The sequence below is a fragment of the Passer montanus genome, unplaced genomic scaffold, assembly GCF_014805655.1.
Source record: "Passer montanus isolate IOZ18808 unplaced genomic scaffold, ASM1480565v1 scaffold84, whole genome shotgun sequence".
Lineage (NCBI taxonomy): Eukaryota > Metazoa > Chordata > Aves > Passeriformes > Passeridae > Passer > Passer montanus.
In genome coordinates, this window is record NW_024373701.1 from 72,694 (window position 1) to 89,994 (window position 17,301).

At 38.3% G+C, this 17,301-nt stretch overlaps 1 protein-coding gene across 1 annotated transcript in view; it reads right to left on the reverse strand.

The window, feature by feature from the left end:
* Positions 1 to 17,301, reverse strand: part of MOB3B (MOB kinase activator 3B) — an 81,256-nt gene that overhangs the window by 40,235 nt on the left and 23,720 nt on the right. Inside the window, exon 2 of the mRNA XM_039733199.1 lies at positions 6,750 to 7,358. Coding sequence (XP_039589133.1) covers positions 6,750 to 7,167 — 418 coding nt within the window. The 5' untranslated portion in view covers positions 7,168 to 7,358. The remainder of the gene's footprint in view (positions 1 to 6,749; positions 7,359 to 17,301) is intronic.

Genomic DNA, 17,301 nt, shown 5'->3' on the forward strand with positions numbered 1-17,301 from the left:
GTGGGCACAAGCTCAACCCCAGCATGCCTACTTAAACATTGTAGATATCAGCTGCGCTGTGAAGGTGGCTAAAGAGAAGAGGTCCCAAGTTCAGTTAGGGTAGAAGTTGTGGTTGTGGCATTGCTGATTCTCTGAGAAACTACTTTAAGTAGTGTCCCACAACATAAGTTCGGACAATGTGCTGGAAAGCTGAATTCCTCAAGAACAATGGAGATGGCAGATATTGGACAGACCACCCCAGTTCCTACATGGGACACCATGTCTTGTGGGTGTTCTATACATTTTTCTTTCTCCAAAAACAGCATCACACTGAGCAGAGATCCTGAAACCTTTGTAGAGCCAGTTAATACATCCGTCTCCTCTCAAGTTTTCCTTCCACCACCATTCATGCCACCACTCAATTTCCTTTTATTTCCCTCAAGTTTGAGAAATGGAGAATGGAGAAAGAAAGGCACTGAGACCTGCTTCTTAGTCTGTTAGCAAAAGTGGGTTTTAGCCCTTAATGACTACCATAATACTGAAAATGTTACACAAGGCATCAGACTCCCAGTACATTCTCCAAGTGAGACAGCATTCCCTCATACCAGAAGTGCAAAATCCTTCTCATGGAAAAGCAGAGAATACACTAATAGATTTGCACTTACTTTCTACTGCACATACTTTCTTCTATCATCAAAACTAGATTGCAGAATGGTTTAATTCATATGTCTGAGCTGGAAGTGGACCTTTATGTACCTCAAATGATACACAGAGCAACAGATCAAGCATGTCAGTGATATGGCTCCAGGACTAGACTACTAGTCTAGACTACTCCCAAGCTTCAGTCCCTATTATTGTATAAGAAGAATACCTAAACTAATCAAGGCATTTTAGATATCAGATACAAATAGGGAATCAAATTCCTCCAAGATACAATCAGTCAGCAAGAAAGTAATGCAATGCTAAGAAGACCAGACAGCTAACTGCTAAACTGCATCACTCACCATCCAGAAGGACTTAATGCAATTTTCATCAATCTTTTGTGATGATACTCCTGAAGCAAGCTAGGTTTGTGGGCTGGTTCACATGCCAGCTTAGGTTACTTTGAATCACCTGTTAGATCCTGAACCACAGGGGCAGGAATAAGGTGCAAGGAGGAGGAAGCTCAAATGTGTAATCTGGTAGTAAGATATCTACCTGATATTTTCCAAGCACATATATTTCAAGACACCAAACTCTCTAAGAGAATAGCTGTGCTGCTGCTGGAACATATGTATAAGCACAGTATTCATAAAGTTTAATAACTGGAAAAGCTGTAGCCATAGAATAGTCTGTGTTTTACAGAATGTGGTATTCATAAAGTTTAATAACTGGAAAAAAAGCTGTAGCCATAGAATAGTCTGTGTTTTACAGAATGTTCTTTATTTCATGGACATAAATAATAATTCAAAGCTGGGTCTTGGCAGGTACATCCACATTGTGTGATCAAGAAAGAGCTGCAACAGGGGCAAGCCGGTAAACTTACATAAAACTCTTCTACACACCAAATTCATCAATAGTGCAACAGGTGCAAAGATCAAGTAGAAAGATTTGTTTGGATTTTACATTGCTCTTCAGGTGGTAGACTACAGCTATATGCATCCAGCACTGGGTGACTGAATTGCCAGGGAACAGCCAGCAATCTGACCCTTCCCTTTGGTCCTTGGCAAAGCTTTGTCTAAAAAAGAAGTAAACATACCAGCTATAGAGATTGTATATTTTTTATTGTGGAGTGAGTGTGCATGAAACAATGGCAGTTCCTAGATAGTGCAATTGCAACAGATGCAAAAAAATGAACAGAAAGTGTATGCAGGAAATGCCAGCAAGCCCCACTTTGACCACACTATGGACACTTCCTCGTACTTTGGAACGAGACAGACATAACTGTAAGAAATGAAAACTGCAGAAAATTCTACGATACCACAATATTAGTAAGAAAACAGAAAAATTTCAATCATGTCTACAAGGGCCCTCCAGAATCTTGATCTGCTTTTGTAGGTGCATTGTTGTGACATACTGGGCTCCTTTCTTTGAAAGCAGTATCGCACACATGCTCTGTGCAAAACCTGAAGCTACCAAAATTTACTAGCAAACATGGAATAGCCAAAGTTTTGATAAAGATACATTCATTTTTCAGCTGAAGTCCTAGGCTTTAAATATGCTCAAAATATTTTTATTTTGATCAGCCATAACTAGGCTGTTTGATAACATTAATAACTTTTTAAATACTCCTATACAAGAACTTTCATAGATTGAAAGTGATTTTGCACTTCCTTTAAATGTCAAACAGTAGTTTCTTAAACTGCTTAATCAGGTCTTAATAAATTTAGCTCTTTTAGCTCCTCACGCAGCCTGGCAGTGCTGAAATTGGAATTAAGAATCACAGAATATTTAAGGCTAGTACTGATTTTGGGAAGTCTGCATCCCATCAGATCAGGTTGCTCAGGGTGTTATTCTGCCTGGTCTTGAAAACCCTGAAGGATGGAGATGGCACAACCTCTTTTCGCTCTCACCTGCTTTATTTTCTTCATCAGGAAAAAAAAAATCATTATGTCAAGAGACAAAAGAAGTCAATTTTCTGTTAATTTCAGCAACATATTCTGTTTGACCATCTTCTCATTCAATTTGCGGACCTGATGAAGAAATCATGTGGTGGTGTTCTTTGGCCTGTGTTATGCTGGTGTTCAAATTAGAATAAGTGACATAATGCCCTGTGGCCTTAAATTTCTGTGTATTTTTCCAAGTGACTCTTACAACACAAAAAACATCATCATTCCATTCACTGAAAAGTGAATGAAACCCCAACAAGATCTAACTACTCTCAATTTAAGGCTGCAATGAGTAGAGGAAAGAACCTAAAGCAAATTAATTTATCATATTTGGGAATCAGGATTTAAAGGGAGCACAGAAAAATAGAATTCTTCTGTGAGAATTCTTTCTTAGCTCCTTTTTTGAGGCTGCCAAAACTCATATGGTGAAAGCTGACACAGTTCAACAAAAACTGCATCTTTTCCCAGGATCTACTGCTTTCCACTCCAAATTATTTCTTCAGACTGTTTACCAAAAGCTGAGAAATATATTGCTTGAAAAGTGTTAAACAGTGAGACTAGTAGGTGCCCTAAAGAGTAACTAGTATTTACTGAAGAATTTACTCCAAAGCTAAATAAAGCACAAGCACATTACTAAAATTAATTTTGGGGATGGATAGCTTCACTGTAGTGAGCAGGCATACAGACTCTCCTCTGTTCTATTACTGCACTCTCACCCACTGAGGACTGAGACAGATCTCTATGTGGTTACCTACAGAGCTTGTTTCCAGAGCTGTCAGCCTCTTACATGCCTTAAATCCACTTGAATAGATAAAGAAATTGGTAATAATGGAAATAATAACAAAAAAATAATCACGTATACAATCCTCTACAGACAGTGAGGCCATTTTACAAAAACAGGCCTTCAAGTTTTGCTATACAAAGAAGTGGTCTTGATATTCAGCACCTGCTTTTATCATCCGCACAAAATTCTTGACAGTTCTTCTTTTTACATGCAAACAGCTCCCTGCAAGTGGGAGAGTGGTTGAGGGATGAGGCTCTTTACCATCAAATGAATAAACCAGAAGGACAGGGGAAAGCAGAAAGGAAATACCAGACCACAGGATGACTGGTAAGAGGCCAGAGGTCATTGTGCCAGTATAAACATTGACAAGGTTAAATATAACATTTATAACAATTTATAATTGAATTGCATTTGTGGTCTTTTGTTCGTTTTTTTTTTTTTTTTTCCTTTAACCACAGAGGAAAACCACCACCACAAAATTAAGATCCCACCAAACCTGGCTATCCCTACTCTGAAATTATTTTCCTTGAAACTAGCTCCTCAGTGAAAGCTACACTTAATTACAGTTCTTGAAATCCCTCTTTAGATAGTTTGCATGAGACATACTGAATGAAAGAGGAAAAGTTTAATAGGATTAGGCTGAAAAAAGTGTGATCAGGTTTCTATGAACAGCACTTACTAATCCAACTCTGGATCTCGTCATTAAACTTATTTGCTAACGAAAAAGTTAGCCCAAATACCATCCATTGGACACTTTTTTTTTCCCAGAACAATTATCTTTAGACTAGAAAGATTCAAAGCAATGAAGTAATTTACAGGTACTCAACACTTTAAAACTGTTGTCCTATTAGTAAGGTCATACATAAGCTTGTTTTGTTTTCTGAGTATTTCAAGAATTATTTCATATTTCAATATTCATCATGTTTCAAGATTTATTTCAGCTGCTGTGAAGAATGAGCAATTGTCATATGCATCACCAACAATTTATATGAATGAAAATAGAGAATTTAATTAGTACTATGCCTATGGTGCATAGGCTAACCAAAAGGCTGTTGCAGAACAGGTAGGAATAAACAGTACCTAACACAGCAACAAAGGTTCCCTCTCTGATCACTTGTGAAATGCAGAACGGGTAACAATACACATGCTCAGTGACTGCATTTCATTCAACAGCTTTATTAGCAGTATAGGTTAACAGGTAGTATCACATCCAAATATGGGACTGATATGAAAATCAATCAAAAAGATTATTTTGAAAGGCAACTTACCCCAGAAACAGATCCAAACTTCCCTTTGAATGTTTTGAGTCCCTAAGTAGAGACTTGCTCACATAAGAGATATCCAGAACACCAAATTCAACACAGCATATATCTGTCCCTGAATTGAAAGATCTAAGCCCTCCCAAACAATTTTATCAACAGTTTCATATGAAAAGTGGCAAATCAAAAATATAATGAGAAGCATGCAGGGGGCCAGCATGGTATCTGCAACAACGGCTGAAGAGGCAGCAAGGAAGAAACAGGGGTACAAGTGCTGCTGTAATAATGCTCTAAAGGTATTTACAGATTCTCTTCAAGAGACTGTCCAATCATCTCAGTCTGTAATATGAATACAGCACAGTCCAATGCAAGTAGACTTGTCGCTTTCCTTTGAATCAATTCAGATGAGACAAAGATTTTTATGAACATTGGACTTTCCTGTTTTATCAGAGTCCAGCCCCGTTTTAGAGACCAGATATGTTTCCCCTTCTTCAGCTGCTTCATGTTTGATTTAATTGACAACAGCAGAAGCTGCTGGGAGAAGTAGAATGAGACTAAGTACTGATGTCATTCTTAGCTTACAAGAGGTAAACCATCAGGACAAAAATTCTTTCAGAAGTGTCTTTCTACAAATATAATGGTGGAGCATCTAGGGCTGAATGCTTGTGTGTTAGAGATTATTAGCTGGTTCAGTAAAACCCATCAGCACACCAGTTGTGCTATCTGCTTCCCATATCCGCTGACAGAAAACACTTTCTACATACGCAAACGACACAAAAACAGAACAATATTGGAATACTCCAAGGCAGAAACTTGGTATAACAAAAGCCTGCAGGAATACCAGCGGAAGCAAAATCACCTATTTCTCTGCGCCTTCTAACAATCTTCAACTCCAAAAATCATTGACCGTGAAGAAACAAAAAGCAACCAATTCTTGAGAAATCAAACCCATTTTTCACTACAAAAAATATATGATATTGCTTCTTCTGATATCATCCTTCTTCTTGCTGTGTTGTTGAAGTTAAGACTAAAAATGTAATTAATGCATCCTTTCTACCGATTAGAGTAGAACAGAAAAGCGATAGAAACTATGAAACAATTAACAGGTTTGTCCACATAAATAGCCATCAAGTGAAGTGTAAGGTATATCTAAGATGTGGAAACATTGATAGACAGAGACTCTTGATGCATGATCTACCACTTAGTTGCAGGTCCTAGCTGTCTATGAACTCAAAAATATTGGGCTGAACTTATCTAAACCTATGGCACTCTTTCTGTTTGTTACTCTTTTGGGTCAACTAATACATAACAAATTACATTTCTTACAGAAAGCTCCCAGCTTTTCACTTTGAAAGCAGTAAATCAGGATCCATTAATTAAAACTGCTAAAAATGATGCAAGTACATTTTTAAAGCATAACTTTTTTGTTGTTGCATGCAGCCACAGCTGCATTGTGCAGTGTAGACAGCATAAATATTTATTTATGCTGTCTACTCTATACAATGCACTCTTCCACTTTCAGCAAGGATGCTTCAACCTGTCTGTGCCACTCTTCAGAGAGAATACTATAAAAGGAAATTTGTGAAGCTGTTTACAGCTCTCTCTTCTAGGCTGTCTGCTTAAATAATAACAATGCTTATTAGTTATATGTAGTACTGAAAACAATACTTTGGAGAATAATTCACTTGACAACTTGTGAGTTTTGGATGAGAAATCAAGAGAGGGTGGGAGGGCTAAGTTCACTGCATTGTTGACTCTCCACTGTCTTGTACATAAATGTACACACTATGAGAGCAGTGACTAGTTTTGCTTTCCATACATTCTGTATCTGTCTAAGTAGCTGGACAAAGTGCAAAGCCATACAAATCTGATTAGTTTTCAAGAAGATATTAATGCAATGCTGATCACCCTCAGTGATTAACCTGACAGGTTCATCAGGAACAAACATTTAAGGCTAACAAACACTACCATACCTAGAAACCACTGTTAACATTTCATACACTGCACACTATTTCTGATCCCTCCTCCTCCCCACCTGCTGCTCAACAGCTTTTATGTCCCTAAATATGTGGGAAGAGAACATGCTTAGTACAAGAATGAAAGGCAGTTTATGCTTTAGGACTTCTTCCTTACACTTACCTACACTTGTAGGAAATATATCTTCATTGTTGATTTGCACCTCGATCCAGTCCATGAGAAGATTCATATATTGCGGTGCTGGCAGTGCTGTGGGCTTCTTGTACTTCAAATCATCCTGCCACCGGTATTCATATTTGGGGCCTCCAGACATCACTGGGCAGGTCCTCTCTGTGCAGAACTCACAGATAGTTCCATAAATGAGGTTGATCCTATTGAAGAAGTCGACAACATGAACAGCCACCCAGTCATTCTGGTCTTCTCCACTGGGCAACTGCACAGCTGCTTTCAAGTCCACCCCTGAGTTGAGAGATGCTTGCGCTCGTTTGTGAAGTTCAAACCTCTGGGTTCCAGGTTCAAATTTGCGTTTTGGGCGGAAAGTCTTATCCTTATTAAAAACTTGCTTGAGTGCTATGGACATGTCTGTTAATCTTCTGCACTGCAGTAGCTGGCAGGAAAGCACATCTGAGATTTAATGCAAGTATATGAAAACAGCTGCTCTCTATCACAGGCTTTCCAGGCCCTGCTCTTTTTCCCAGAGAAGCTTGTATCAACTTCAGAGAAATTTACTAGCTCTTCCTCTTGAAAACTTCCCTGAAAGGCTTCATTTCCCTAAGGATACAGAAACAATACACATCAATGGCAAGTTCAAGTCTGGTCCTGTCAGTTTGCTACTGTTTTACCAGAATTTTTTAGCAATTATAAGATGAAAAATAATATGTAACATGCTAGCCTTAAAAACTGCCCAAACCCTAACTACAAGATTTAATTTTTTTAAAAAGTGACTAATTTTTTTTAAGTATTAAGGAATTAACTTCTCTGCTCTTTTTAAATATCTACCCAAATAAAGGCTCTTAAGTTATAAAAATGGGAATTCAATAAATCTTGTATGACCTTCAAATTTTTTAAAACAAACTTTTTCACTTTGCTATATTTTTACAGCCACTGCGTAACATTCAAAACCTGCATATAAGTTCAGTAGAAAAAAACTATATGACAATTTAGAATTTTTATCTAACTGCTCATGGAGCTACCAATGGGGCCTCTAAGCATTAGCCATAGCTTTGGTGCCATCTCTGTGGCAAAAAGAAATCAGCAAGCAAACCTTATCCGTATTTATTCTCTGTTTTAAATTATTGAGGTGTTCACTTTTGCAAACCACATAGAACCAAATAAGAAGGATAACTAGGTATTACATAGAAATAATTCCTGCTTCCCACAAAACTGTATGGAGATCGTTACTTTTATTGACCCACCTTCAAAAATTCAGTAGTGGACTTAAGATTTCTACTGGATTGTGTAGAACTATTAGCAATTGTGAAGCCATCGCTTTTTTGTAGCTCTATTCATCTCCTTTACGGGGGAATACTTGGTATTGTTCTTACAAAAGCAAGAGCATAGACTTTGTGTCGCTCCATCTAACCTAAGCTGGCAGTGGAATGGTTTCAACAGTGAGCCTGACTGAACAAATGAATTACTGCATTAGAGCTTTGTTTGCTCTCATATATATACATTAAAAAGAGTCCATTATTGCTAAATGTACACACTTAGGAGTGACAGGATAGATAGGTGCTGCTTCAATTAGACTTTTAGTACTAAAATTTTTGTGAACAATTATAGAGAATAAACATTTCTGTGCAATATTTAAATTAAATAACACAATATATCTTAAATTTGCACAGCAATACAAAAATCCTCCACTATCAGTGGCCAATTCTTATGGGATTATCTGTGTTCCACTGTTTCCCTTAACTAAAATCATGTCCATGAAAATTTTACTAGGCAGTGTGTGCCTAACACTAAATTCTTCTGAAGACAGTTGCCTGAGGCTTTGCTGAGGGGAAAAAAGGAAGATAAAAAGGTGTTGCTTTCTTCTTAATATCCACAAGAGCAAAGAGAAATTTGGTGTGCTAGACCCTGTGTCTACCCAATAGGATGTAAGTGCCATAAAAAAATCCTCTTCCAAATATGTGAAAGACTAGCATGCAAGCTAATTTGCTGGCAAGCAGCAGCCACAAGGAATTGGCAGAGAAGTGCTTGGTTTAACTTTTCCTGATGGCATGATGGAGGGATATTCCAATCATGACCTTATAAACAGCCATTTTTTTCCATATCTGCAAAATCCTAGAAGTTATGGAATTAACTCCAGGGAGATTATTGTAATCTCTGACATGCCCCTTGAGTAATATTCAAAGACTGAGATCCTGAATATTCCAGTCCAGAAATTCTTTCCCTGACAAAGGCCAGGGAAAGAAGACTTTAAACAAAAGTAGCCTTGGAACAGTTAAGTGTCATTGGCAGGAAATGAAGGTACTTTTAAATAGTCAACTTTGCCCTACAATTTGTTGTTTGTTACTAAGACCAAAATTTCCAGCCTCAAATACTCTGTAGCAGTCATCTATATATTTAAAAGCCCTTAAAAACATAGGTGAATAGTGCTGCATAGTTTGAGCTTGTGACTGACACACTTGAAGATGGCATGGAGCCAATGTCCCAGTTTGCAATAATAAGCAGGTTAAGTCCAGAACTTTACAGCTCAGGTAATTACTTTCTTCCCCATATTACTACACCTGGTGCTCTTATGTGGTTTGACTCCCTTCATCACCTGCAAATATTCATCAGAATATGCAAGGTGTTTTATTCAAAACAACAAGCAGAGCAGCAAATCAAACTCATCTTCAAAAGAGACACTTTGAAACACAGTACTACAATTAAAGCTTCTTTAAGAAAAACAGAACACACAGTATTTTATAAGCTATTTTCTACTAATTATGCAAACAAACTGAATCACATTAAATAATGTTTCCCACTCCTCTCCATATATTCAGGAAATCTGCATAAAAATAATTACTTCAGAGAAAATTCAATCAAAACATTCAGCAAACAACTCATTATCTGAAGTCTTATGTTGATGTTGAAGGTCTCTGTGGAAGCGCACACACATTCTGGTCAAATTCACCTCTAAGACTCATCCAAAAAATTACTCTACTGTGCAGCCAGATGAAACTGTTCTTTAACTCACCAGGGCAGAATCAGAACAAGCAAGAACTTCCTATACATTTTGTGTCTGGACAATCTTCTGTTCAGTATCCTGCAATAAAAGCTGCCAAGACTGTTCCTCTTTCATCTTTCTGTAACTTTACAAAATACAAAAATACAAAGCTGGTTTGTAGCTCACTGCTTAACTTCTCTAAAGAGATACAGCTATTCTAAGAGCTTATTTTTTCCTCTTTCTCTGTTTGGAAATGTGACTGAAGGCTGTGCCATGCTAGGGGACAAACAGACTTGCTTTCTCATGTATTCTCACATTCACGAATGCAAAATAGAAAACTGTAAGACCTGACCTTCACAAAAATACTGCAGTGAATCAACCCTATGAAATACTTCCTTTTGCATCCTGGTTCTTGATGGTATTTGCTACCTAATTGACTATTGTCTTTACTCAAAAGCTAACAGAAATGAACAAAGAAATAAGAATTTAGGCTTTTATAAACATTTACAAACAACATAACCACTACTTCCTTGGAATAAAGAAGCATTTCCTTTACCGATAGCAGACAAAGGAACAGGCTCGCCTTATTTTCAGTAGAGATCAAGGATAGACATTTTAGGTTTGAATCCTTCAGAGGGTGATGCTAATGGGAGAACTCTAACCAAATCCTTGTGCTCTGAGACCATCTTTTCTGCTTAGGTGATAAAATGACAGGTTTTAAGGATAGGATGGCCACTCCTTTGCTTAGGCCTGATTTACTAATCCATTGCAGGAACTCAATTAATTTCCTTTAGACTTTCAGCACTCCCTGTACTGCACTTGAATCAACAATCATGACAAGTTTTCAATTTCATCCCAAACCACATACTACCAATTAAAATTTTGTATGGGGGGACTTAAAAATCAAAGCTATTGCTTCAAAATTGCAAAACATCAGCAAAAATGAAAATTCATCAGATAGCTTCAACAACAAATGACAAACAAAATCTCACCATTTTTAAAGCACTGAGAATGTAACTTGCCTTGCCAGTCATCACATTAACTTCTATGACAGTTTTCACCTTACAAGAATGAAAAATGCTTCCAGTTTCATGATCTCAACTGGTCTTGGAAGAACTGTTTTAAAGCTGAAACACTCGGGACAATGTGGTAGTGGTCAGACTGAATCACAACTCCTTGAAACCTGTAGTACAGTAGCACCCACCCTCACTCCACATAAAACTAAATTTGTCTCTTGATAAGAGATACTTCGCAGTTTACTGTTATAGTAATGCCAACAGAACTGCTCCTGGTTTATAACTGTGTCAAAAGTGATAGAAACTGGCTTCTAGTCTTTTATGACAGGTTCTAACTATACATAAAGGCGTAAAGAATAACGTCATAATTCATGGTATTTGGCTTAATAATATACTGGGACAGTGTCCTGCACGTCCCTCTGAACTAAATGACTGTCCTGGTATGGGCAGCTTAGAGAGGTAATTCCTCCCAATGATTTAGTTCTCTTTTTTTTTCAGAGCAATGTATTTCTGGTACAGTCACCAACACCTTTTCCTGGTGGACTATTCCAAAGCATGTATAATGCAGCTGGGTGAATTCCCTTGCTGGCAGAGCTATGCCTGAGAATGGTAAACACAGATGTGGAGATGGTCTCAGGACAATCAGACCCCATAAGCTTCATCCACGGCATCAGCACCACAGTGACCAACTCTGTCCTCCAGTTTGTGCACAGACAGAGACAGAAACTTGACCTAAAATCATGTATACTAACATCTGGAAATTTTAAACCAGTCCTACCCATGCAGATATCATTAAAAATAACACCCACAACAAAAAACACATCATGATCAGCATTATATCAGAGTCACTGTTGTGTTAAAGGCATACTATATACTTTCTCCCTACATTTTCTATTAAATTACAGGGAACAAGAATGTTAAATGACGCACTGTTTCTATACACATACCTTTCATCATCATATTCTAAGAAGTGTTACACAAGCTTTAGAGGTCTTCTGGGTAGGTAGCTGATATAAATCCTGATTTATTAAATCAGACAGCGAGGAAACATTACTTCTCCAACAAAAAACACACAGAGAGATGACTATCCAGTGATGCACATGAAAATCAACTCTGCATCAGTTCACTTCTACATTTTTTATATTTTTCTTTTTAAAGTCTAAGTCACCATTCCTCATTCTTTCAGGAGTGATACAGGTTGAGTGGCAATTTCCTTTCCTCTAAAGCTGCTGGGATTACTTTATGCTAGTAACCAAAATAATAATGACCTGCAGACTCAAGACACTCAGGTGAATTATAAAGAAGCCTTCTCACAGTCAGAAACACTTCTAACATATAACAACATCCATTTATTTGACATGCAATGACTACCTTTTGCTTTGTTGGGGCATGGGAAAAAAAAAAGGAGCAACTGATTTTGCAAGACTAACAAAAAACCAGAATTGTAAACAATCACAGGAATCAGCATAGTGTTTCCAAAATCAAAGTATTAAGGCCCAATGGAGCAAATACAAATAACCTTTGATACCCTTCTAAGGTAAAAGACTGGAAAGGGAAAGCAAGATACAATAGATAGCTGTCCATAAAACTGTGTGCTTTAAAAATGAATGCAGCTATGAAACAAAAGCTAAATAGTTGCTAAATTGGATCAGCCTGAAATAAATAATTTATGGTTTTGAAAAAATACTGAGGTTTTCATAAGGATAAAATTGAAAAATAATATTTGGCTAAAGAACACAATCACTGTCATGACTGAGTAGGAATCACTTGGGCTTAGATCAGGGCACAATACATGACATTTTTAGACTGATGCCCTTAAACATAGCGTCATATTTCCCATGAGCATGTTAGGTGATGTTAGGTAGAGCTACTGCACTTCTGTGTATCCCAATAATTTGCTTACCAATATTTAATTCCAATTCTTTCAACAAAGTTCCCTTCTACACAGATGGAGAAGCCTCTCTTTCCTTTTAGGAAAACTGGTTGTACAAACAATTAGAAGATGACTTAACCAGCAGTCATTTCTATGATGAAGTGATCAGCTGCAGAATCAGGTATGAGTGCTCAAATCTTAGATGATAAGTGCTATTTAATAATGCAAATGAAGCATGCTTTTTCTCAATGGGCATAAATGTTTATGTTTTAACAGATGACTGGCCACTCAACTAGTATCATTCTAGTGCCTTTTACAAATCTAAAATCCTATTACACCTCATCTGAAGTTCTGCAAAAGTACACTGATCACCACAAAGGTACTGAAGATACTCTGACACTTATTCACTCCAAATTTATATTGGTTACAGCATCCATGGCATTCTAGTTAGGAATGTGGACTTCCTGTAGCATATAATTTAAGGTGAATTGAAATAAGTATCTCTCAGAAGCACAGCGAAGAAACTACAAAAGATACATAGATTACACTGAAATTCAGCTTATGTTCCATTGTTATCCAGGAATATGAGGTCTTAACCCATTACAGGCTGATAGTCATGCAAGGAGGTGTGTATGTCTACATTATTTTTCTGAAAACTCAGTCCTACTTCCTCTTCTCTCCTTTCATGTTCCTACCTTCTTGACATCTCCCCTGTGATGGCCCAAGCATTTATACATTCCCTTGCAGGGAGCTGCATGAGACGCACACGTAAACTGTAATAATTTAAAAACCCACAGATTTTTCATCCCAATCACTTCTTTGATCCCATTTGGTCACGCAGAACAGGAAAAAGGACAACATAAGAAAAGGTGAGTGGAAGGCAGAGGATAAGGCAGATGGACTAAAACTCTGTGGGTGTGGTTATCTATACATGGCCACATAAGTGAATTACAGTGTTTGCCATGACAATTTCAGACCTCCCAAACTTTCAAGCAGATTGGGAACTCCCTTTTAGCTCAGGCAACTACTGACAGAGTGACAGATCACAGTGAAGCACTGTGACAGTTCTGACATTCCCTTTGAATGCTGGTTTGGTTTTTTTTATTATTATTGTACACAGGTTTTTCTAGTTCTCTCTCTGGTTCACAGGCTTTTTTACCAACCTGAGCGGTTGGTAGTACATGTGCAAGCACAGTGAATCCTGTGTCACTAATCCTGAACCACTAAACCACATTTTCTAAGTATAAAACCAGCCTCTTCTTTCAGTTATCAAGCTCCTGTTACCTGCTACATCCTCCCACCACCAACAAAACAAAGGATTTACAGCTGCACGTGGCTTGTTTCACCAGCTGTTGTTACAATCACTGCTCTAGTACACAGCTGACCATACTGCTGGACTGTGTAGATCAGCTTACTAGCTGCAGTATGAAGACCTACAGAACCAGCTCACTAACCTGCTTCTGCCAAAATCTCTTGGTGTCTGGGGACACAGACTTCACACCAATCCTGGATGGTTGTTAGGCTTTTGTAGTATGTATACTGCACAATTTGCTGCAACAATTATCCTTCATTCCTTTATAGTAAATATACTAAGATCAGGTGAAAGGACTAAGAGTATTTTAATAGCCTTGAAGAAGAACACAAATTAGATTACATTTTGATTCTCTATTATAATATTTGTTGCTACCAGCTTGCTTAATTTCTGATTCCAAGCCATTCCTGAAGATGAAATGTTGACTAAGCTGCATTGCTGTGATAATGAATTCAGAAAACAGAGCTAAAATTTTACTGTTACACTCTGAAAACTCTCCTTTACCAAACAATAACACATCATTAACAAACTGTGGTTGAACTTCTTGACCTTCAAAAATCTTTCTGTTCTGTTCAGCTTAAATCCTAAACCTACATTCTGGCTTTTAAAAGCACTGAAAAAACTGAGTAAACTCTGAGAGACTTAAAATACTGTTTCCTGCCCTCTCCAACATTATCAGATCATCCATGCAATTCCCATATGAAAGCCTAAAACCAAGTCCACTCAATTCCATTGCAAAGATGCTAGTCAGCTCATATGAGCTACAGGAAACAGAAGAATGTGCACACACAAAAATGTAATCTCAGGCCTCATGCCAGGGCCTTTCTGTACAAGGCCTATCTGCTAGAAGCCAGTAATTTATATGCCCTAGAACTTCAGGTGTCCTAGTCTACATGCCCTGGCCAAATTTAAGTTTTATTTTTGGTCTAAATCTCAGCTTTAGGAAACTGCATATCTGTTCTGCTTTAAGAAAAATCATATGTTTAAATTATATGTTCCATCTCAGTGACATTTCAAACAAAGCCACTCATTTTCTTGTCCAAGTAAAGCAAGGAAAAAACCAGGGATACAAGGGCAGAGTCAAGTTACAAACACTATGCTGGCAGACTATGCCACAGAGACTGTGGTGAAAACAGCACTTCCCCACAAGCAAACACACTGGAAACAAGATGTAGAAAGTTCAGCTGACATCCATTCAGACCCACTAGCCTTAGTCTGGCTTCTCTACCAAAGTTCAGGTTAATGTGGTGGGATGGAGAGCAGAGACACACTGTTGGTGACACAGTGCCTTCAGCAACTGTTCTAAGAAATTAATTATATCAGAGGCATTTTCCAAAGCAAAGATCTGCATGATGATTTTCAGTTACAAAAATATTACCCTTAACTCCATGTTGCTAAGAAACAAAACTCACCTAAAATCATGTGGGAGTCAGTGCAGTCCCTCAGATTAACTGCAAATAACTCAAAAGTGATAATTTAATTGTGAATATCTTCCAATTATTTATACCATAAAATGTCATCTTGTCCTGAAATGGACCTCCAGCAGCTGTAGCACCTAATCCATTAACTTTAAAACACAGCTCCACATGATTTTCAGAAAAGCTCAGTGCATTAAATAACACCAGAAATCCACTTTCCATGGTTTGGATGAAAGCACTCAATATGGCAATACACAGAGTGGCAGCAACTATAGCTGATTATCACAAAATTCCTTAGTAGGAAGGGTCCCATCAGGATCATTAAGTCCAGCTCCTGGCCCTGCACATGACATCCCCAAGTCACAGCATGTGCCTGAGAGTACTGTCTAAACACTTCTTGAACTCTGCCAGCCTTTGTGCTGTGACTCCTTCCCTTGGGACCCGGTTCCAGTGCCCAACCACCCTCTGGGGGAAGAACCTTTTCCTGACATTCAGCGTTAACCTCCCCTGACATAAGTTCAGGCCACTCCCTTGGATCCTGTCACTGTCACCCCAGAGAAGATATCAGTGCCTGCCCCTCCTCTTCCCCTCATGAGGAGGCTGTAACTGCAGTGAGGTCTCCCCGCAGTCTCCTCCAGGCTGAACAGACCAAGGGACCTCAGCCATTCCTCACACGGCTTCCCCTCAAGGCCCTTCACCATCCTCGTGCCCTCCTTTGGACACTCTCTAACAGCTCAATGTCTTTCTTACATTGTGGCACCCAAAACTGCCCTCAGTACTCAATATGAGGCTGCCCCAGTGGAAAGCAAAGTGGAACAATCCCCTCTCTCGCCCAGCTGGAAATGCTGTACCTGATACATCCCAGGATGGACATTTTCAAACTTATATCAAGGAGACAAAGGAAAGGTATTTGTACCGACATCTTTTGAAGACTTCACAGATTTATGATTTCACCGTTTTATAGGTCAAGGACATGGTGTAGTCATAATCTGCAATTTGGCAAGTGATACGATGCTTCAGCAGCAGGCAGTCACACGGCACAAGTGATGGTGGGGTCATAATTGTCTAGCTGTGGGACTTGTGCTTTCAAAATTCAAAGAAATAAATTATCCACAATGTTGATTTCTACATAGGTTTTAACTTGCAGAACTGAACTGACTTGATGGCTGGAAAAATTTTTCTCTGGAGAATAATTTTGATCCCCACCATGTAAACTTCAGCATGTTCAAATTTACCATTTGGCCAAAAAGACCTACTACCACGCATAGGGGAAAAAAAAGAGAATCTACTATATGGAAACAGAATACCTAGTGTGGAGCAACTATCCACACTCCGGAACTCTAAATTAGCAGTCTTGAAGAACTCACTTGGAGGAAAAAACCTGTTTTCCTTGCCATCCGTGACATGTGAAATATGAAAGCAAATGAAGGAAGTTAGTGACATCATAAATCAAAAAACGCTATTACAAAGAACACTTGAGCATTGTAACTACCTCCTCTGAGAAATGCCAGTGTCCTCTCCAATGACAATACCACTAACTGTTGATGTAACAAGGATTTTTCACCAGGGGAGAGTTTAGGCATCACAAAAATGTGATGCCTTTAATGCGGTTTAGCAGATAGCAACTAGCCAGCATGGTATTGACTGCATAGAGAAGCAATGCACTAGCAGTATGCACCAGGGAACAACTGTGGAATTGCCTTGTTTTGCCTACACACTGAAAAGTAACTTCCGAGTTTATGATTCTGTTTTACCCTTCCTTCTAGTCAACTGAACTACTTTGAAAGCCTTTTTTGCATACCGCTTAACCCATGGTGTGCCTCAGAACGAACTTAAGAAAGCATACAAAACTAATCACAAACTGATCTGGAAGAAGGGTTTGGGTCATTTTTTATATAAATATATTACTGTGGTAAAGCCCTTTATAGTCAGAAGTACAGTATT